Source organism: Elgaria multicarinata, chromosome 10 (assembly GCF_023053635.1).
Source record: "Elgaria multicarinata webbii isolate HBS135686 ecotype San Diego chromosome 10, rElgMul1.1.pri, whole genome shotgun sequence".
NCBI classification, from domain to species: Eukaryota; Metazoa; Chordata; class Lepidosauria; order Squamata; family Anguidae; genus Elgaria; species Elgaria multicarinata.
In genome coordinates, this window is record NC_086180.1 from 79,135,952 (window position 1) to 79,155,399 (window position 19,448).

Genomic DNA, 19,448 nt, shown 5'->3' on the forward strand with positions numbered 1-19,448 from the left:
AGTTTAAAACACTGGAGGGCATTATTATTATTATTATTATTATTATTATTATTATTATTATTATTATATTTATTTGTATCCCACCTTTTGCCCAATACTGGGCCTCAGGGCGGTATTACAAAGTTTAAATACATTTTAAAACTAGGTTGGGAAGTCAGCATGAAGAACTTGCTATATAAATGTACTCCTCGATGGTTGCAGAGCAATATCTGAGGGAGCATCTTGTTTAGCTGCAGGATATCCTGGAAAGATCTGTGGCACTCTTGTTAAAAGCTATGAGTCAGTCAAGGGGCTGGTGGGGAAATGGTGATGGTGGCTGGAGTTCAGGGAGCTCTTCTTCTCTTCGCTGTGAACACCTTCCATGAAAAGAAGGGCAGCATTAAAGGGGCTGAAATTTAAAATCATCTCACGGATGATTTTTGTGGTGAAGGAATTTATTCGACCCCTGTATTTAGAGCTGTTTAATTGCATGTCAAAACCTATTAAAACAGCTGTAGAGGTCTAATATTGGAACCAAGCCGCGAGTGAGGTAAATGGACCAGTAGTCTGACTAAGGCGTGAGTTTACGTGAGATGAAAATGCGCCCCTTTGTTTTCGTCATGCCCATTAGCACATTTTGGGAAACTGCCTACATGCCCGGGATTTGGCACGATCTGTGCAATGCTCATATTTGGTCCGAGGCTAAGATTTGTGAAACGAAGGAATCACGTTCTAATAGCTGACAGAATCTAAATCATTTTAAGAATGTCTTTGAAACTGTCAGCAGGATTCACTTGGATCTTGTAAATCACTGAACCTGGTTTCCTCACGGTGTTGTGGAAGTCCTGCTTTATATACAATTTTAAGGGACAATAAAGTTAGATTATAGGCATGATGAGCAAGATAGATATCGAATATTTTTAAGGAACGTGTCAACAAAACCTTTTTCTTACGGGCTTGACGTTGGCGGGGGATGAATCTTAATGGAAATGCTGTTGAAGCTGGCAATATCTGGTGTCAGATAAACGCGTCAGGGGCTTGTAATGTTAGCACCTAAGGAAGCTTTATGAACCCCTTCAGCTCTTCTCCACCTCCAAGTTTCAAATCTGAGCTGGAGAAGCATATCCAACTCCCCACCCTTTTCCTATCAACTCCTGATTCCCAATCCAACCCTCCAACTTCCCTTGAAAGACTTGCTAGCCCAAATTGTGCACTGCCGCAGCAAGTGGGGCAAAAGAAGGTCTGAGGTCTCCACATACCCCTCACTTTGGTGTCCTGAATGCATCTAGACCTTCCTCTTCCCCTCTCCTGGCACGCCAAGGCTGCAGTTCCCAATGCAGGCCAGTAGGGGAATGGGGATGAAATTGTGGTTCCCGGAGAGGGTGTTTTTGAGATCAAGGAGTGATGGTAACATCTTAACATTGGATTGTCTCAGAAAAGAAACTCAAAGTATTTCCGTCCTTGTTGCTGTTGTTGTTGTTGTTGTTGTTGTTGTTGTTGTTGTTGTTGTAATAACTCAATTCAGACAGGGGTGAACTTGATCTTTTTCAAATTTGCAGTCCAAAATGTGGAGGGTTATTTTGCACCAACTTGTAAACCTCAGGCTATAGCAACCCTACTAGTTTTCAGGAAAACTGAGCCATCCTGATGCCAAGTCTCTCTTTACCCAAAGGTTGAGTGGCCGTTCTTAAAAGTGGGTATTGGGAACACACTTTGAAAACATGTGCTGCTCGTTGCCAGCTGGGAAAAGCAATTGCAGTGGTCTTTTCCATATAATTGCCTGATGCCCTGTCCTTCTTTTCCCCCCCCGATGCCCGATGCCCTGTCCTTCTTTCCCCCCATCCCCCTTCCCCGATGCCCAATGCCCTGTTCTTCTTTCCCCCCATCCCCCTTCCCCGATGCCCGTGCCCTTTCTTCTTTCCCCACCTCTACTGCCGGGTCCGGCCTTTCCCCCGGCCCCTATCTCCCCCCTCTGTGATTCCCCTGGCTCGATGGGCATAGCGCTCCTATGAGCGCTGTGCCCAGTCTGTGGCTTCTCCTGGCTACTCGTGAGTAAGCGAGCAGCCAGGAAAAGCCACGGACCCTGCTAGACTTTCCACAGTAAATCCACTTATCCTAGCTTAAGGGAGGCGTTAGCTCGGCCTGACCCCGGAATCCCCTGTGCGTCATCTGGATGCACAGGAGGGAGACCGGGCCTCACACTACGCTAACGCCTGGTCTAGCAACAGCCTCAGACATAAGCAGGGTTAATGGAAACAGTTTCACATCCTGGTTTGTGGCCAATGCTTAGGTATTGAGGTGTAATGCTTAACCATGGTTAAAGGGTGGTAATGCTTAACCATGGTTAGGGGAAGGTGAGGGGGGGGAACCCCTGCATGAGAATGATGTCTACACAGGGCCACAATTCCAAAATAAATGATAGCAGTAAAATTATTTTTATTCTTTTATTTTGTATTTGTGCAGATTAATGTTAAGAATGTATAAAATTCAGTACTCTGTATGGTACTTTAAAACCAAAAAAACAATCTGTGAACTAAATGCTCTTTTTATCATCTTGACAGAGACGAATACTAAAGGCACCGTAAAAGCCAGCTATCTGAAATACAAAGAAGAGCCATCCAAATTACTGTCTGGAAATAAGTTTCAAGACCGTTATTTTGTTTTGCGGGAAGGAAATCTCCTCCTCTACAAGGATATGAAGGTATAAATGCCTATATTGAGCCCTTTTAAATCACGAGCAATTACAATTAAACACCTTCCCTTTTACGTAGGGTGTGACAATTGACAGGGGATGTGTTTTGTTCTACTTGCCTATGTGGAAAGTTAGAAAACAGTCTGGTTTATGCCAGTAGGATAAGTAAAGAAAGGAAGGTTTAAAAGGGATGTATTCTTGCTTTGTGCAACAAGGCACTTTAATGTAGCATTTAATTCAAACACACTTGACGAGTGAATATAGAATGTATTGCCAACACTTTTAATAGGGACCTTGCTTATTTGTGAGCTTGAATAGTCTGTTTGTTTAAGTAGTTCAGGCGGCAAAGAGCTATTGCTTTATTCCATGCTTGCTGTGTATGGCACCATCAATGAGCCTCTTCGAGCTAATGCATGAGACAGGCAAGGACCTAATCTGAGCAAATTACAGTGTTGGATCCAGACAAGAGGGGAAGCAAAAGCTGGAGAAAAGGAAGGAGGGAAATTTTCAACATCAAGACAGCAGTGAAATCCAGTTGCATTATATGCTGAAGATAATTAAGGAGCAAGGGCAGAAGGGACAGAAATCTCTACAATAGCAGGTTTTAAGGAAGATTGGAAAGTGTGCAGATAGTCCTTTTTAGAGATACTGTAGAGTCACACAGTATTGTAAGACTTGGAAAAGGTGCAGAAAAGGGCATTGAAAATGGTCAAGGGCCTGGAGTGACTCGCCTTTGAGGAAAGGTTACATCTGTGACTGCGAGGCTTAAAAGAAAGGCAAGTAAGGGGAGAGATATAATAGGGGTGTACAAAGTCTTGTGGAGAACGTGGATAGGGTAGTTCTCCTCCCTTTCTCATGAATACAAGAAACTGGGTCATCCCATGAAGCTGGGACAAATGAAAGATAGCATGACTTCATCCAGTGCATAGTTAAACTATGGAATGTGCTGCTAACTAGTGATGACCACCAATTCAGATAGTGATGACTGCCAATTCGGACAACTTTAAAAGGGGATTAGACAGTCACCAGTCAGATGCCTTTTGGAAGCCCACAAGGGCGATAGGCTTCCTCTGCAGTTGTTCCCCAGCAGCTGGTATTGAAGAGGCATGCTGGAGATAGCACCTAGCCATCAGGACTTATAGCCACTGATAGCCTTACCTTCCATGAATTTGTCTAATCTGCTTTTAAAGCCTTCTATGTTGGTAGCCATCAACAACTGAAGTGAAATAGACAGAAGGTTGACCACTCTCTTGACCAGTCAAGGGTAGATGTCTTTGTATTTATATATGGGATGTCTAATCCAGAGGCCTCCTATGACCTGCCAGGCACATTTTACATCCTTATTCTGTGGCTTAAGAGAACTGTAGGCCCTCAGCTCTCAAGGGCATCCCAGTTCACATGTGGCAACTAACAGATTTAAGGTGCAATCCTATGCATGTTCAGGCAGGAAAGTGTCCAACAACTCCCAGCATTCCCAGCCAGCTGGGAGTTGTAGGACTTTTTTTCTGTCTAAACATGCATAGGATTGCACTTTAAAGTATATTTCTTTGATTTTTTTCCCTTTTCTTTTTTGTTTTGTTAGCAGTGTTCCACCAGATTGTACTGACTTTCATTAAAAAAAAACACTACAAAACGAAGTGAATTTTATTGTGTCTTTCCAAAGAAGATAGCCTTTTAAAAAAAAGTTGGGCAGCAAGTTTGAATAGTGTTAAGTATTTCCCCCCAAATTTCTGTTTAGTGCTATAATCTAAAAGTGGCACATTTGTGAGAATAAGTTGGCACCTTTAAAACTAATGCACATGTAACTGTGTGCATGATTGAAGTCCTAATTAGCAATTGGCAAATGTTTATCATACGTTGCCGTAAACTTTGCACTTCTTACCGTTAAACTATTTCCATTCATAAGGTTTTACTTAAATGTTCCACATTCGTGTTGGTGTGTATGAGTGCATGGGGGGGGGGGGGGAATCTTTTATTTTTTTTAAGAAACGGAAACCGCCCAGAGAGCTTTGGCTATTGGGCAGTAAAGAAATGCAATAAATAAATAAATGCTCCACTCCCAAATATCTGAATCGTGTAGTATTCTCATGTCATTTAAGGTCTCCAAATCTTTCAAGGGTTGTGGGGGTGCCCTCTGTCAGGTCCCCCCTCTGTTTAAGTTACTCCAAGCTGTAATGTCACTCTGTTGTTGAATAAATCCCTGCTCTTCTTCCACATTACTGGGTTGTCCTTCATATACCATATTTCTTCGATTTTAAGAGGCACTTTTCCCCCCATATAAACATCTCTAAAAATGGGGTGCGTCTTAGAATTGCGGGTGCGATTATTATTTCTTAGAATCAAAGCTTTTTTTCTGTTGGTACTGAAATTAGTGAGCATCTTACAATCGATGGTGTCTTACAATCGAAGAAATACGGTAGTAATGATGTCAGGATAACAGACCAATCAGTTGTTAACTGGATATTACAGAGGGGTGATCTCAGGGGTGCCTCTTTAGTACCATCACTATCAAATTCTTTGTACTGCATGATTCTACACAAAGAAGGCTAGATGGATGTTAGTCTGCATTTTTTTTTTAAAAAAAATATTATTTTCTTTGTTTAGATTTCTGTTCTGTCCTATCTTGAAGGCTCAGGCTGGCTTGTCTTATTTCTAGGCCGTTACATATCAATAAATACATTATATCCCACTCCCTTGGCCTTTCTTTCCCCCTTTTATTTGTTAAATGTTTCTTTATTCCCAACTAGAGTACTTAGTAGCTTGTTTCAAATAGGCATGTGCTCCGCTCTGATTAGAAGCGCAGAAGCAGGTGTGAATTGGCCTGCTCCGCCTTGCCCAGAGGCGGAGTAGAAGTGGACCGCGGACCCCTAGAAGCAAGGCGAAGAGAAGCGCCCATTTTCGGAGCGCTCCGGTTTCCGCGGTCCAATCCGATCGCCATCTTGAAACATTTCGCCCATAGGATTGCATTGCGGAAAAGAAAGGGGGATAACTGTGTTGTTTTTGAAGCTATCTTTCTGAAAATTCTTGTGCTTGGAGAGTCGTGGATGGGGGTCATTTTGAGACTACTCTCAGTTCTCTGCGTGCTGTGGTTCGTGTGCTAGAATATTTTTAAAAAACCGGTGGGAAAATACCTTTTCCGAAGGGCTGAGGGGCAGAGTCAACTCCCGGTCATGATCACATGATCCCAAAGTTGGAGGAGGGGATAGGCAAAACGGGTAACTTGGGATTCTGGGAACTTCTCTTTCTTAGTCTGAACGGACTTTTCCCAGTGTTTTTTAAAACAGTAGCCCCACCAAATGCACAAACACAACCTGAAATCATATACTAAGCCAATAATAAGAGATAGAAACACAGCACTGCTACCCACCCTAACTTTGGGGAACAACTGAAAAGATGTGGTGCAAGGGGATGAGCTCCCCTAGGGCATCCCATGTGGACGTGCCCTCACTCTCTCCTGTACTTGGAGGGCAATCAGAGCCCTCCAAAGAGAGTAACCCGGTGGAGCAATGCCTATCATGAGTTGAAGTGAGAGTTCTACTCCTCAGAGCTCTCGTGGTGAAGCAATGGCTTTCATGAGTTGAACTGGCAGCTGCTTCCCCCTCCCCTGGGCATGTCCCCCTATTGCTGGTAAAAGACAGATATAGTCTTTTAAAAAAAGTTCTTGTTGTTTATTCAGCAACACTGCTGCTTTTAATTCCACCCCTCCTTCGTTTATTTATTTATTTATTCCATTTTATATGCATTACTAGCTTATCCTTGGCTCACTTCCTTATGCCCCCAGAAATGTCTGCTGCCTGCCTGCCTTCCCTCTCTCCTCCCCTGTCTGCCTCGCAGGGATGTTGTGTGTGTCTGGCTTTGACTCAGGGGAGAAGTCCTTCCTGCTCTCACTTGGAGTTTTGGAAGTTCCAAATCCATTTTTCAAGTGTGGAAGAAGATTCATATAGGTTTATCTCTACTTCCCAATTCATGGCATGTTGGGATTTCTTTTGAAATGGCCCCATTGAGATGTCTGCAGGTTTAAGCCCCGCCAAAAATCAGGGGATGATGGGACTGCCTTGAGTCTTGGCGTGCGTGTGTGTCCCTGGATAAGCTATCATGGTGGCGAGTTTGAGGTTTTTAACGTGCAAATTGACGGAGCTATGGAAAGGGGTGTGAATGGGGTGCCCGATTTTCATAAATTCCCAAAAATTCAGGGGATGATGGGATTGCTTTGAGTCTTGGCGTGCGTGTGTATACCTCCGTGAGGTGTCATGGTGCCAAACGTAAGGTTTCTAACTTTCACAGAAAAAAAGTTGTATACTTTTTAAGCTTAATGCAAGCCTATGGGGGGGGGGAACGGAGCTCCGATCCGGATCCAGAGCTCTGCAGCGGAGCGGAGCGGGCATGGGCGGAGCGGGGGGCGGAGCGAAGCAGAGCGGGGGGTCCGTGCACACCCCTAGTTTCAAACATGCCAGTGCAAATCATCCAAAACAGATGTCAGCAAAGATGTTACGTTTGTTTCATTATGTACAATATTACATTAATTGCCTGAAAATGCTATATTATGTTGCTAAGCTTATGATTTTTTTTTTAAAAAAAATAAACTTTGTTCATTTGTGCATGCTTAGGTTAATAAGTACATTCCTTTTTGCTTGAGTGAGCGCTTTTATCACTGTGGTAGAATTGGGTTAGGAATAATTTTGGAAACACAGTAAGGCCAATTAGCAAGAAAGTACCAAGTGCAAAAAATAAAAAGAACTTTGAAATGAGCTGCATTTGCCGAAAGTTGTGTGATTCTACTCAGCTGCCATCCTGAGAGAGGTGGGGGGAATTTATGGCATTGCGTTCAAGAGGCTGGAGGGGTTGCCATTCAATTGGGTTCCACTGTTGTTGATTCCCAGTGGATATCATCTACTTCAAGAAAGAAAGCTGCATAATGGTTTATGGTGGAGATTTAGTCTGTCATATCCTTACAAACAGGTCAGTGAAGGCCTCTTCTGTTTAGTTTTAGACTTCTCCTAGTATAGGAATTCAACTTAGAAGAAAGTGTTGGCTTTTTCAAAATTTCTGTGGCTTTATTTATTTATTAGACTTTTAAACTGCCCACTAACTTAAATTCTCTGGGCGTCACAAACATAAAAGGCAAATGATAAAATGATGACCAAAAGCAGCACATCATAAAACCAAAATAAAATAAAAGCAGCAAAGAGTAAAAGGCACTCCAGCACATAAAACTAGGGATGTGCTCCGCTTCTAATCGGACCAGTGAATTAGAAGCGGAGCGGGGGGCTTCGCCTGCCCTTAAGGCAGAGGCGAAGAGGATTGGGGGGCCGGTGGAGCGATCCGGAGCTCCGCCGGAAAGGTAAGTGGGGTTTACTGGGCCCTGCCGCTGTCGCCCATGCGGTGACAGCGGCAGGGCCCGGTAACCCTCCTCCTCTCCCTTACCTGCCTCCGTCCGCGGTCCATCGGCGTCTTCAATTGAGCCCGTTCAATTGAAGACGCCGATGGACCGCGGACAGAGGCAGGTAAGGCCCCCCTCCCCCTTGGTCCCTTACCGGGCTCTGTCGCCGCACGGGCGGCGACGGTGTCAGGGCCCGGTAAACTTCCCGCCCTCCTCTCCCGGCCTTACCTGGCGCCACTCCCCTCCACTGCGGAGCTCTGCGGCGAAGAGGAGCGGAGTATGGGCGGAGCAGCGCGGAGCGGGCCGACCTGAAATTTTCGGATCGGCCTGCGGGGCGGAGCAGGGGTCCGTGCACACCCCTACATAAAACCAGTAGCAATGAAAGTACAGGGTTCTAAGGACTTTAAAACCAGTTATTAAAATGCCTGGGAAAATAAGGTCTTCACTTGACACTGAAAATACATATAGGTGCCTGGCAAGCTTCTCTGGGCAGGGCATTCCATAGATGGGGTGTCACCACTGAAAAGGCATGTGTACCTTTTCAGTGTACTTTGTGGATTGTATGAAGTTGATACTTGTGTATTCATGAGTTACCCTAGCTTCTGTGAAGTCGTCTCTATCTTGGCAAATTCCAAGACTGTATTCTTTACATTTCAGGGTTTTCCATCTCTTCCTTTTTGTCATTTTTTCAATACCGTCAGTCATTACATCCCAAAATCTCACCTTCATACAGCCCCCCCCCCCCCGTCAGCTGTTCCTACAGTAAACAATATGGTCACAGCAAGAGAAACAACAAGATTCCAACTGAACTGCATCACAGGCGCAATTGGTTGCCACTTACATACGCATAGAAAAAGCAAACACTGAAATTAAGTGGGCTGTAATGAAATGGCGAGATGGATAAGCAGATAGGGCTGCTTTGCTGTAGCATTTCTACTTAGACGTTTTTAGTCCACTGATTTAGTCATTTCTGAACTCAACAGAGTAACAAACCTGAGAAGGTGCTGCCAGTCAAATCGCTGAAACTGTATCTTGGAGTGAAGAAAAAACTGAAGCCACCAACCAAGTAAGAAAGAAGTTGAGAAAATTATTTTTTATTTATTTGTTACATTTCTATCCTGCCTTTCTTCCAAGGAGCGTACACAATCCTCTTCACCTTTTCTATTTATTCGTGCAGTTATCTGGTGAAGTAGGTTTGGCTGGGGGTCAGTGACTGGTCCAACACAGTGGCTTCTACACCACAATGTAATGTGGAGTAGAACGTGGAGAAAATAGGGTGTTGGTTTCTTTTCAGCCAGAAGTATTGCTTTCCTGATGACTGATAGCAAAAATAAAGAAAAAACACACACCAAGGAAGCAAATCTATATTCATCCTTTGTTCTGTGTTAAATTACAGCCCCATAATATTTGTTGTTCTTTGGCCAAAGATAATCATTTGTTCTGTTTTAATGCTTCTGTGTTTAGAAATTACTTTATTGAATGGCCTTTTCTAATCTCAGTGTGGCATCTCTTGTGGGCTATATTGGTTATGTGCTCAAATTGGTGCATCTGACCTGAATTCTAGTGATAGGCAGATGTTCCCTGTCATAACACCCAGCAAGAAAGTCAGCCAAGAACAGGGACATCAGACTGTCTAAACCAGCCTTCCCCAATCTGGTGCCCTCCAGATGTTTTGGACTGCACCTCCACCATTCCTGACCATTGGCCATGCTGGCTGGGGCTAATGGGAGTTGAAGTCCAAAACATCCAGAACATGTTTGCAGTGGTATTAATCCTCCTCGTATTCTCAGTGAGAGGAGAAAAGGGGAAACTGCTATTGTCTGCACCTTCCCTCCTTGTTTCTGAAGAAGTGATTAAAAAAAATTTCAGGTGCCAGCTCCTCTCACTATCTGGTCTGTGATGTAATTGATCAGATTAGGTTTGATTTATCTTCTCACTAAACAACCAAGAGTCATGCTGTTGCCCTTATTCAGCCTCTCTGAATGTTGACACTGAAGGTCACTGCCCTTCAGTATTGCTGTTGGCATCCAAGCCAGCATTAAGGAGCCGTTACCCGGAAGTGCCTGCCGCAGTTCTTACAGTGGGTGAAGGCATTTCCTTTCCTGGGTCAAGGAGACAGAAGGCCTCAGAGTTCCTGGAAGTACAACTGAGGAGGATGTGGAAGTGTCTGTCTTCTACAGATAGTCCCTTTCTGGATGCTGCAGCTCTGTGGTGGTGGTTGGAGCAGAGAAGATGCTCTTGCAGCTGCTCTTTGGACTAACCAACATTAGTGAAAATGTTGGTGCCAATGTAACATTAGCCGTAGCGCTGAGACTACACGAGAGTGGACAAGAGAGGGCAGTGGTGCATGTTCCAGTTATTCTGGGTTTTTCTTGGCAAGTTAATCCATATTCAGACATTCTTGTTGTCCTGTTGCAAGGATTCCAGCTGACTTGCATTTATATCAGCCTGCCTCTTCCACTTGCAACGTGTGAGTTGGGTTAGGAGAAGACAGAGACATTTGTCCAGAGTTGCACTGAGTAGGGGCAACCTTCCTTTTGCCTTGATGCTGTCTAGAGCAGGGATAGGCAACTTTTTGGGGTCATGGGAACGTTTGGCGATGTGAGGAACTGGCCTGGGCACCACCACAAAACGGCTGCCATGGGAGATGTGGCAAAGGACAAGTAACCTTCCCATAGACTGAGTATTAGGCACAGGAGGGATGTGATACTCAAACACACTAAACAACTCCTTTGAATGCACAGTTTTCAGCACCAACAGAAACCTATTTCACAGCAATCCCAGCTGCTGGGAAGAAATAATAATAATAATAATAATAATAATAATAATAATAATAATAATGGTTGGGGAAGAGCACCTTGGTGGGCACCAAGAAAGGCGTCCAGGGGCGCACTGATGCATGCTGGTGCCACATTGCCTAACCCTGATCCAGAGAATAAGCATATGGTAAATGGAAAGAAAATTAACACAGAGCCCTCTGTAATTTGATTATTGCTTATTTCTGTATGACTACCTTAAATTTACTGCACTGTTTTGAACAATGAATTGTCTGGAGTGTTCTGAACAATGAAGTAATGATTTGGCTTTCAGAAACTAAATTCCTGAGTGCATTACTGCTTGTGTTTGTTAAGTTCCTATACAGTAAGTGTGTGGTTTTGTGTTTGCAGTTGGGGTCTAACGTTGTATTCTGAAAAGCATCACTGGTAAGTGGTTAGCATAAAAGGCTCCTCCCTCCTCCTTTATATTTGGAAATCAGTGGCTATGTGTGCTGGTAGTGGTGGTGGTCAAAGTTGAAACTGTAATGTTAGGTACACCAGTTAATATTTCCTTGCTGCAAAACTGCAGTTCAGGAAACTTAGCAGTCATGAGACTGAGTGGTGTTTTCCCACCCAACTGGAGTTTGTGGCTTTCACATATTTGTGTGTTTATGCATGTATGAATGTAGCCTACATGATACTATCCAGTTTTAGCCTCACAACAACATAGTGAGGTATAGGCTAAGCTGAAAGGGAATTATATGTCCAAAGGAATTCATGGCTAGGCAGATATTTGAGACCAGGTCTTGATTAACGTAATTAATTACAGATATGGCTCTTTTCCCCCCTCCTAATTTTCAAAACTGAAAATTGATTGGCTTTAGTGATACTATAATTTATCTACTGAACATGTTGAGTAATACATTGATCAGATTAAATCCATGTCTACCCCACACTCTTTACTGTTTATTTTATTTTATTTCTGGATAATGAGGGATTTGTGGTTACAAAAAAATATACCAGCGAACTAACTGCAACCTGATTGGTATGGCAATGTCCTTTGTGTTGCTGGAACTGAATTCATGTTAATGTATATCTTCTAGGTATTTATGTTGTGATGGACAAGAGTCTCAGCTGGAATGGTTGAGCAGCATTTTTATTGCACAGGTATTATTCTTTTCTTATTGTTCATACCAACATTTCTCTGAGCACTTGAAAGTGCATTTGGATTTTAATGCATGTGAAATATGTCTTTCTACATGTGGGCATACCCACACCCACAGATTCATTTAAGCCATAAAAAAATAAGTAAATCTACCTATTCAAAATTCAGTGTAAATTGCCACTTACACAATCAAGACCTTCCTAAATAAAATCCAAGTTTCAATGCAACTTGGATTAATTCTTTCTAATATCCATAACCCTATTTATGTAATATGTCCTGTTTGATGTGAATTATCCCATATTATTTGTCCAACTAGGTTTAAAGCACTTTTTCTTATCCTCCACCTTTTCTGTCATTTATTATAACTGAGTGTTGAAAAAAACATCAACACTCAGCTGTAATCAGCACTCAGCTGTAAAGGTGTCTTGTAGCATCTTGAAGACTAACAAATTTACAGTACAAACTTTCATTTCATCAGGTGAATTGTTGATAACACATACATTTGACCTGTGCTTGTTGATGTATTATTGAGGGATCCCCAAGCCCCTAACCCCGTAATAAATGTGAAATGAATATAGGGCAGTTAAGTTTGTTTGGATGAATAAACTTTCTGTGTCCCACTAGAGACGTGAAGGGCTGAAAAAAAAACCCCAGAAAATTTTTAAAAAGCCCTTTTTTTCCTGAGCGACTTTTTTTGAGTCCCCCTCCCCCCCAAAAATTGAAAAAATTGAACAGCTTTGGTTTACGAAATACTTCCTTTTAGAATTTATATATTTATATATTGTTACCCAGCTTTAATGCTCCCCCCAAATGATTTCTAAAATCTATGTAATAAGAACACTTTTACAGAAAGAGTAAAGATGTAAAATATCTGGAAATAATGAAGGCATGGTGCAAATTTTTTTAAAATCCTCTCTGTAAGATTACCAGCATAGTTAGTTCTTTCATTCCTTACTAAAATTATTGATCTAAAGTATATTTTACTGATAGACATTTATGTTCAGTTTCCCAACATGTGAGTAAAGTCACCATTGTGCATTCTTGACAGTTTGGGTTTTGTTCTACAGAGTCTTCTGTTTGTGATGCTGTAGAAGTTATTTAATTCTAATCTATTCAGACAATAATTACAAATTTACTAACTGAATTTACTTTGAAAAGTCTTAAAATATAATGATAATTTTATGAGCAAGCTAAATTGTACACAAAATAACTTTAGGAACAGAAAGACTGCTTTATGTTCCAAAAGCAGCCCTCTCTGACCTTGTAAACTATGGATGTTTTGGGGTACAGTGCCCAGTATTCCTGACCATTGGCCATGCTGCCTGAGGCTGATGGGAGTCCAAAATATCTGGAGGGTTCCAGGTTGGAGAAGGCTGTCTTAAAGCAACAAAGTGACTTTAGATCTGTAAAGAGTGCTAACAAAAAGTATTACTAATTTTTCAATTTTCCAAGGAAAAAATGGGTGTCCCCCCCACAATGGTCTCAGAATTTCTGGAAATTTTGCATGTCTAAGTTAATCTTTGTGACCTTATAGATCAGGGCTACCCAGCCTTTTTGGACCAATGGACACAATTAGGAATTTGAGAAGTCGCTGTGGGCACCACCACAAAATGTCTCCCTTGGAGGATGTGACTAGTCACATAATGGTGCAGGGGGGCAAGGCTGGCTAATCCAGTGAGCTAAATTGGTGGTAGGGAGAGAAATAGTGAGGCTACAGGCTGGGAGGGAGGGAGAATTTGCAAGGCAAAAAGGTAGATGAGAAATATCTACCCTGAAAAGTCTTCTCAGGTCTTCTCAGAAATCAAGTCTTAAGAAGGCCAATATCCTATTTGCCTCTTTAAGAGAATCAGCTGTTAAGAAAAAAAAATTGGGATGTGGAGAACTCATGGGGATTAACATGAATAGTGTCAGAATGAATAGGTTCACAGGCTACTGATAGTGGCAGCATAAAAATCACGCTCCTCTAGCGTAGCAATTCTTCTTCTTCTTCTTCTTCTTCTTCTTCTTCTTCTTCTTCTTATTATTATTATTATTATTATTATTATTATTATTAATTTATTTATTTATATAGCACCATCAATGTACATGGTGCTGTACAGAGTAAAACAGTAAATAGCAAGGCCCAAGAGCACAGGAGAGAAAAACTCTAGAGACAATGGTGTGAAATATAACTCAACAATCACACCAACAAACTGAAATGTCACCCTAGGGAGACAATCTGTGAATTAAAAAAATTGCATTTTTGTTTGTGCAATTTTGTGTTTCTTTTTGTTCTCATTTGGGCAAGATTTCTGTTTTCTGAAGAAATCCTTCTTTGCCTCTAATAGTTTGTCTGATTCTGCTCATTAATTATGATGGTGTCTTCTTGGACTTGCCTATATCTTTCCTGTTCTGTAGTATATTCTAGCTGAATAACCTCCAAACTTTCTGGAGACATGACCATCTTGATTTTTCTTTTCAGTTTCCTTTTTACCAGTCCTCTCTCCCTCTCTCTCTCTCTCTCTCTCTCTCTCTCTCTCTCTCTCTCTCTCTCTCACACACACACACACACACACACACACACACACTTTTTAAAGTGCCCTCCTTTGAAGTCAAACGTGACTGTCCTGGACTTCATTAGCAATTGTCAACTTACATATACATTAGCCTGGTTCAGACAGCACACTAAACCATGCTGCTTAACCACAAAATGGTTATTTTGTGGTTAAGAAGCATGGTTTAGTGTGCTGTCTGAACCAGGCCATTGAGTTTAATTGTACTGTGGTCACAGTTTCCAATCAGTTCAATGACACTTATGTCTTGCATCAGGTATTGAATCTACTTAGGATTGAGTCTAGGGCCACCTCCCCTTTGGTTGATTCCATGACTAACTGTTCCAGAACACGATCATTTAGGATATCTAGCAATGTAGCCTCTTTACAGACATTAACCAGTCTATGTGAGGGTGATTGAAATCATTCATTACTGCAACACTTTCTCCTTTGCATACCTCCCTGATTTCATTCTTCATCTCAAGATCACCCTGATCATTTAGTCAGGGGGTAGAGAGATGGTAGTAATAGGTCCCCAATACTAAATTATTTTTGGGACTGTATTGTCACTGAATGTGATTCTGTGGAGGAGTCTGTCCCATCTTTGACTTTATGCCCTCTTTGTCATAGCACCCCCAGTATTCCCTTCCTATGGAGCAGATGTGGGCAACTTGTGGTCCTCCAGACATTTTGGCCAACAACTCCTTCACCATCATCTTTCACCATTGGCTGTGGCTGATGGGGGTTGTAGGCCAAAACATCTGGAGGGCCCATCCCTGCTATAGAGTTTGAATTCAGCAATAACTGTATCCCATTCTTTCCATTCCACGAGTCTTCTGTCACACTCACTATATCCATGTTCTCCTTCAAAACCAAATAATCCAACTGGTCCATCTTGTCTCAGAGGCTTCTAGCTTTAGCACCCACACAGAGTATCCCTTTCCCAAATGTCTCTGGCATGTACATTTTTACATGGGTCCTTTGGCCTCTTTGGCTGTCTGTCATGTCCTACTGTGTGCTTTTTGCCTAGTTCTACCACATCCCCATTTGGATTATCAGAACCATTTTTACCCTGGAGATCATTTATCCTGAACCAGATGTTTCTCATCTCCTATTGGCTTGCTCCAAGAGTCAGTTTAGAATCAACTCTGCAATTTTTTTGGGTGTGTGTGTGTGTGTTAAGCACCAGTGATTGGTAATGAGCATGTGAAGGGGCTATTGAGAGAGCGCGCACGAGAGAGAAACCTACCCCCTAGATGGCAACTTGCATGCCAAGTACACAGCACGGGCTACTGCAATTTCATCTTCAATCTGGAGTAGGCTTTACACAGGAGCATATGTACACATATAGGACTTCTTCCACTGGGGTGGAAACCCGAGAACCCTGGTCCATCAGGATTCCTGTCCTCCTTAAGGGAGCCTCATGTATACACATCTGTGCATGTATAGGACCTCTTCAGACTGATGCTGATTACACTTTGGCTTGGGCCTGGCCAGTGTGCACACCAACCTCTAGAGTAGGTGTGTTGAACCTCCTTCAGCTCAAGGGCCAAATTCATTTTCAGAGAACCTCTTGGGTAGCTTTCCAATGGTCAATGGGGCCGAAGGTAAAAGGGGGCATGCTCAGCATATTTTAGCCAGTGTCTAAGCTATAGGAGAGGCATTTCAGGTTTTCTGAATGGGGAAAACCATGCAAAAGTAGGGAAGCCATCTAAAATCAGTGGCTGGAGGAAAGGAGGTGTGGCTGTCTGGTGAAGCCGGAGGGCCGAATTTGGCCCATAGACCTAAAGTTCAGCATCCTTGAACTAGGGAAGGTGCAAGCGGGTTTGTTCTCAATAGCCCCTTCACGTGTACATTACCTGAAAAGGGCTGTCGAAATAAGCATATTTCTGTTGTTGTATTTTAAAACACAGCCATGTTCTAAAACACACTATTCTTTTTGTATACTAAATGGTTTCCAGTTTGTAGTAGGGAATGTCATTGATATAAGTCAAGTCTTCTTCCATAGCACAGTAATATCTGTCCACCAGATGGAATAACAAGAAAGCAGTCTATTACGAAAAATCCCAAAATTGGTGGCTTGCCTTTAATACCAATCCAACATGAAAGAAGTACTCCAAAAGCTAAGGCCAACACATCAGAGGTAGGTTGCTGGCTAAATTCGGTGATCAACATTTGTATTGCTCACTTTTTGCATAATACTTCAGTGACAATTAGAACATAACATATTTATTATTTATTTGTGATATTTGTAGACCGCTGAATATAATAAAAAAAACCCTCAGCAGTTCACAATAAGTATTAAAATACATTTAAATAACAATATTAAAAATTCAACATTCAAAACACAACATTAAAAGCACAAAATTGCAACAACTACAGTAAAAACAATTCCAGGAGCAGCAAAATGGAGCAGTATGATTAATTTACTTACAACTCAGGGAAAACCTGGGTGAAAAGTTGTGTTTTCAGGAGGTGTTTAAAAAATGTCACATATTCTGTCTCCCCAGCTGCACGAGGGGAGGGTTTTCCAGAGGGTGGGGAATGCAGTTACGTGGAGTGTAGTTATCGGCACCACACTCCAACCTATCTTAAAGAGAAATTTAATAGTAAAAAATGGTATCTATAAACTGAAGAGGAAAGAAGATAATACGCACACTAAATCTATTCTGTATGAAATGAGCTCTTTATATTATCATTTTTGGATTTCTGATATAGTATGTTGATGTAAGTTTATGAAATGTTTTTGTGAGATTCATACAACTATGTGGGAAATGATAAATAATTCTGTTTATTTTTTGCCATTTTTTATTATTATTAAACAAAAGCCTTAACTGGTGGAGGGCAGAGGCATCCATTGGAATTAAAGTTATTCAAAGGCCCTAACTATTTTTTTCCTGTTCTATGTCACTGCTTATTCCTGGCAGAGCAAGGCAATTCTTGAAATGTACATCCTAGAATTGCACTAAATAGTTGTAGTGGTAAATTAAGCCTCTTCTGTCTGGAACATAACAGACATATATTTCCATTATAATGTTGTTTGACTTGAGGAAGGAATTGGTTGGAACCATAGCAACAGAACCCTACTTGTATTCCAGCAGACATTTAAGGTCCAATGGGATTTGTCTCTTCAATATATATGTCTTCCAAGATGAATCTTAAGCTCCCACTAGGAGATCAGTTGTGTCTTTTGAGTATAAGTATTCAATTCTATTTCTAGGCGAGGTAGGGAGAAAAGAAAATTTATTGCTCTGTCTTACCCATCTACTTGTCTAGAAATCACCGAAAGCATATGGGGACACAACAGATGGCTTGTCTGTGTAGATATGGTTCATTTTTGAGTTGCCAGTTTGGGAATAGAGAAGAAACTTTTCATACGTGATGAATGATAATGCTGAGAACATAAACTTCTATTGACTTTCAAATGTTTTAATTCTTTGGCTCTGATCTCTCTGTTCTTCTTTCTCTATGGCCCTTCTCACACTTTCTGATCTTTGTGTAACTTTCTCTTCCATAAACCCTAAATTAAACCTTCAATTCTCTGACATCATTCCATTTTCCTTAGTAGTCCATCCCTAAAAGTGGAGCTTCTTTACCAGATATTCATCTGGGTCCTTCTTTTACTGTTGTTCTAAACTTATTTCAGCTTTTCACTTTGGCATATTCAAAACTCTTCTCCCTCCCCTGTCCTTTTTGTGTTTAGACTGGAAGCCTGAAGAGCTAGCTGTACGTCATATAGTTTCTATAGGCACTCGAGAAATCCATAATATTAATAATGTAATGGTCTCCTTCTGATTTCACATCCAAAGAATGGAGTAGAGAGGGAGAGTGCAATGAATCTCACGCAACATTGAAATTAATGGGGAAGAAAGTTTTGCTTATGTTTGAGTGTTGGATTGATCTTAGAGCTCTTGGACATTCAACAAACCCTATTGCTTTAAAAGAGGTGAACGTTAGGTAATTGTTTGGGAATGTATTATGTATTCAAGTCAATTTCTTCTCTTCAATCAGAATTCAAGACTGGAATCTGAAAGTGAAGACAAGAAGAGTTTAAAGGAAAGAGTCTCAAAGGTAGCTCAGTGTTTGGAACGCAAGGAGGAAAAAGCTCGAAGCCGTGCAAGAAAGCATCGAAGCCTAATCTGTTTGGAGGACACGGGTGAAGATGTCGTTGACTTGCACCAAACACTTTACAAGGAATCAAAGTCGCCAAAGAAAAGTGAGGACAAAGCCAGTCGGGCTCACCTGGAATCTGACAAGCAGCTTCCGGCAAATGTTATTCAAGAACTCCACACAGTCTTGCAGAGGCACCGAGCCGTTCACGAAGAAACGTCAGATTTGTAAATCAAGGACATGGTTGTTCTAGGAAATGAAATAGGTTGTCTTTTGTACAGTATACAAACCATCCAATGTATTTATATGTAAATGTTGATCTAAAAGGAAAATGGGTGCTATCCACTAATCTGGGGACAAGTGTAGTGATGGCAACATTTGGGTATTGTGGCTACCACACCCCTTGGTTAGATTTATATTTCAGGACAGCAAGTGCCAACTTCCTAAGCCCAGGTGTATGAAGAAGGTGACAAAACCTTGCTGCCCAAGGGCCTGGACTTCATCAGCTTAAAGTATAGGAGATGACCTGAGGGTGAAGAAAAAGATTCTCATTTCCTCTAAGAGATGGGTCTGCTGCTACCTATTACTCCCTCTGGCTCATGTACATTCTGTAAAGACGACCCAAGGACAAAAGAAGATGCATCGACAATTCTAGCTTATGTTTTCCTCCCCTATATTTCTAAGATTTCTATAGCTCACCGGGGGTGGGACGTTGGCAGTGGGCTATAGTCTTGGAAATAATTGAGTTGTTGAGCGTGGAGTTGGTCATCCTTTCTCTAGTAAACACTCTGTCGCTTTCCGCACATACGATCAAGATGGATCGCACCCAATTATG

At 41.8% G+C, this 19,448-nt stretch overlaps 1 protein-coding gene across 1 annotated transcript in view; it reads left to right on the forward strand.

Annotated features, from left to right (window-relative positions):
* ARAP2 (ArfGAP with RhoGAP domain, ankyrin repeat and PH domain 2) overlaps nucleotides 1-19,031 on the forward strand; it is a 131,401-nt gene extending 112,370 nt beyond the window's left edge. Inside the window, exons 28-33 of the mRNA XM_063135445.1 lie at nucleotides 2,541-2,680; nucleotides 9,035-9,117; nucleotides 11,219-11,254; nucleotides 11,911-11,974; nucleotides 16,512-16,646; nucleotides 18,515-19,031. Coding sequence (XP_062991515.1) covers nucleotides 2,541-2,680; nucleotides 9,035-9,117; nucleotides 11,219-11,254; nucleotides 11,911-11,974; nucleotides 16,512-16,646; nucleotides 18,515-18,844 — 788 coding nt within the window. The 3' untranslated portion in view covers nucleotides 18,845-19,031. The remainder of the gene's footprint in view (nucleotides 1-2,540; nucleotides 2,681-9,034; nucleotides 9,118-11,218; nucleotides 11,255-11,910; nucleotides 11,975-16,511; nucleotides 16,647-18,514) is intronic.
* Nucleotides 19,032-19,448: the final 417 nt, after the last annotated feature.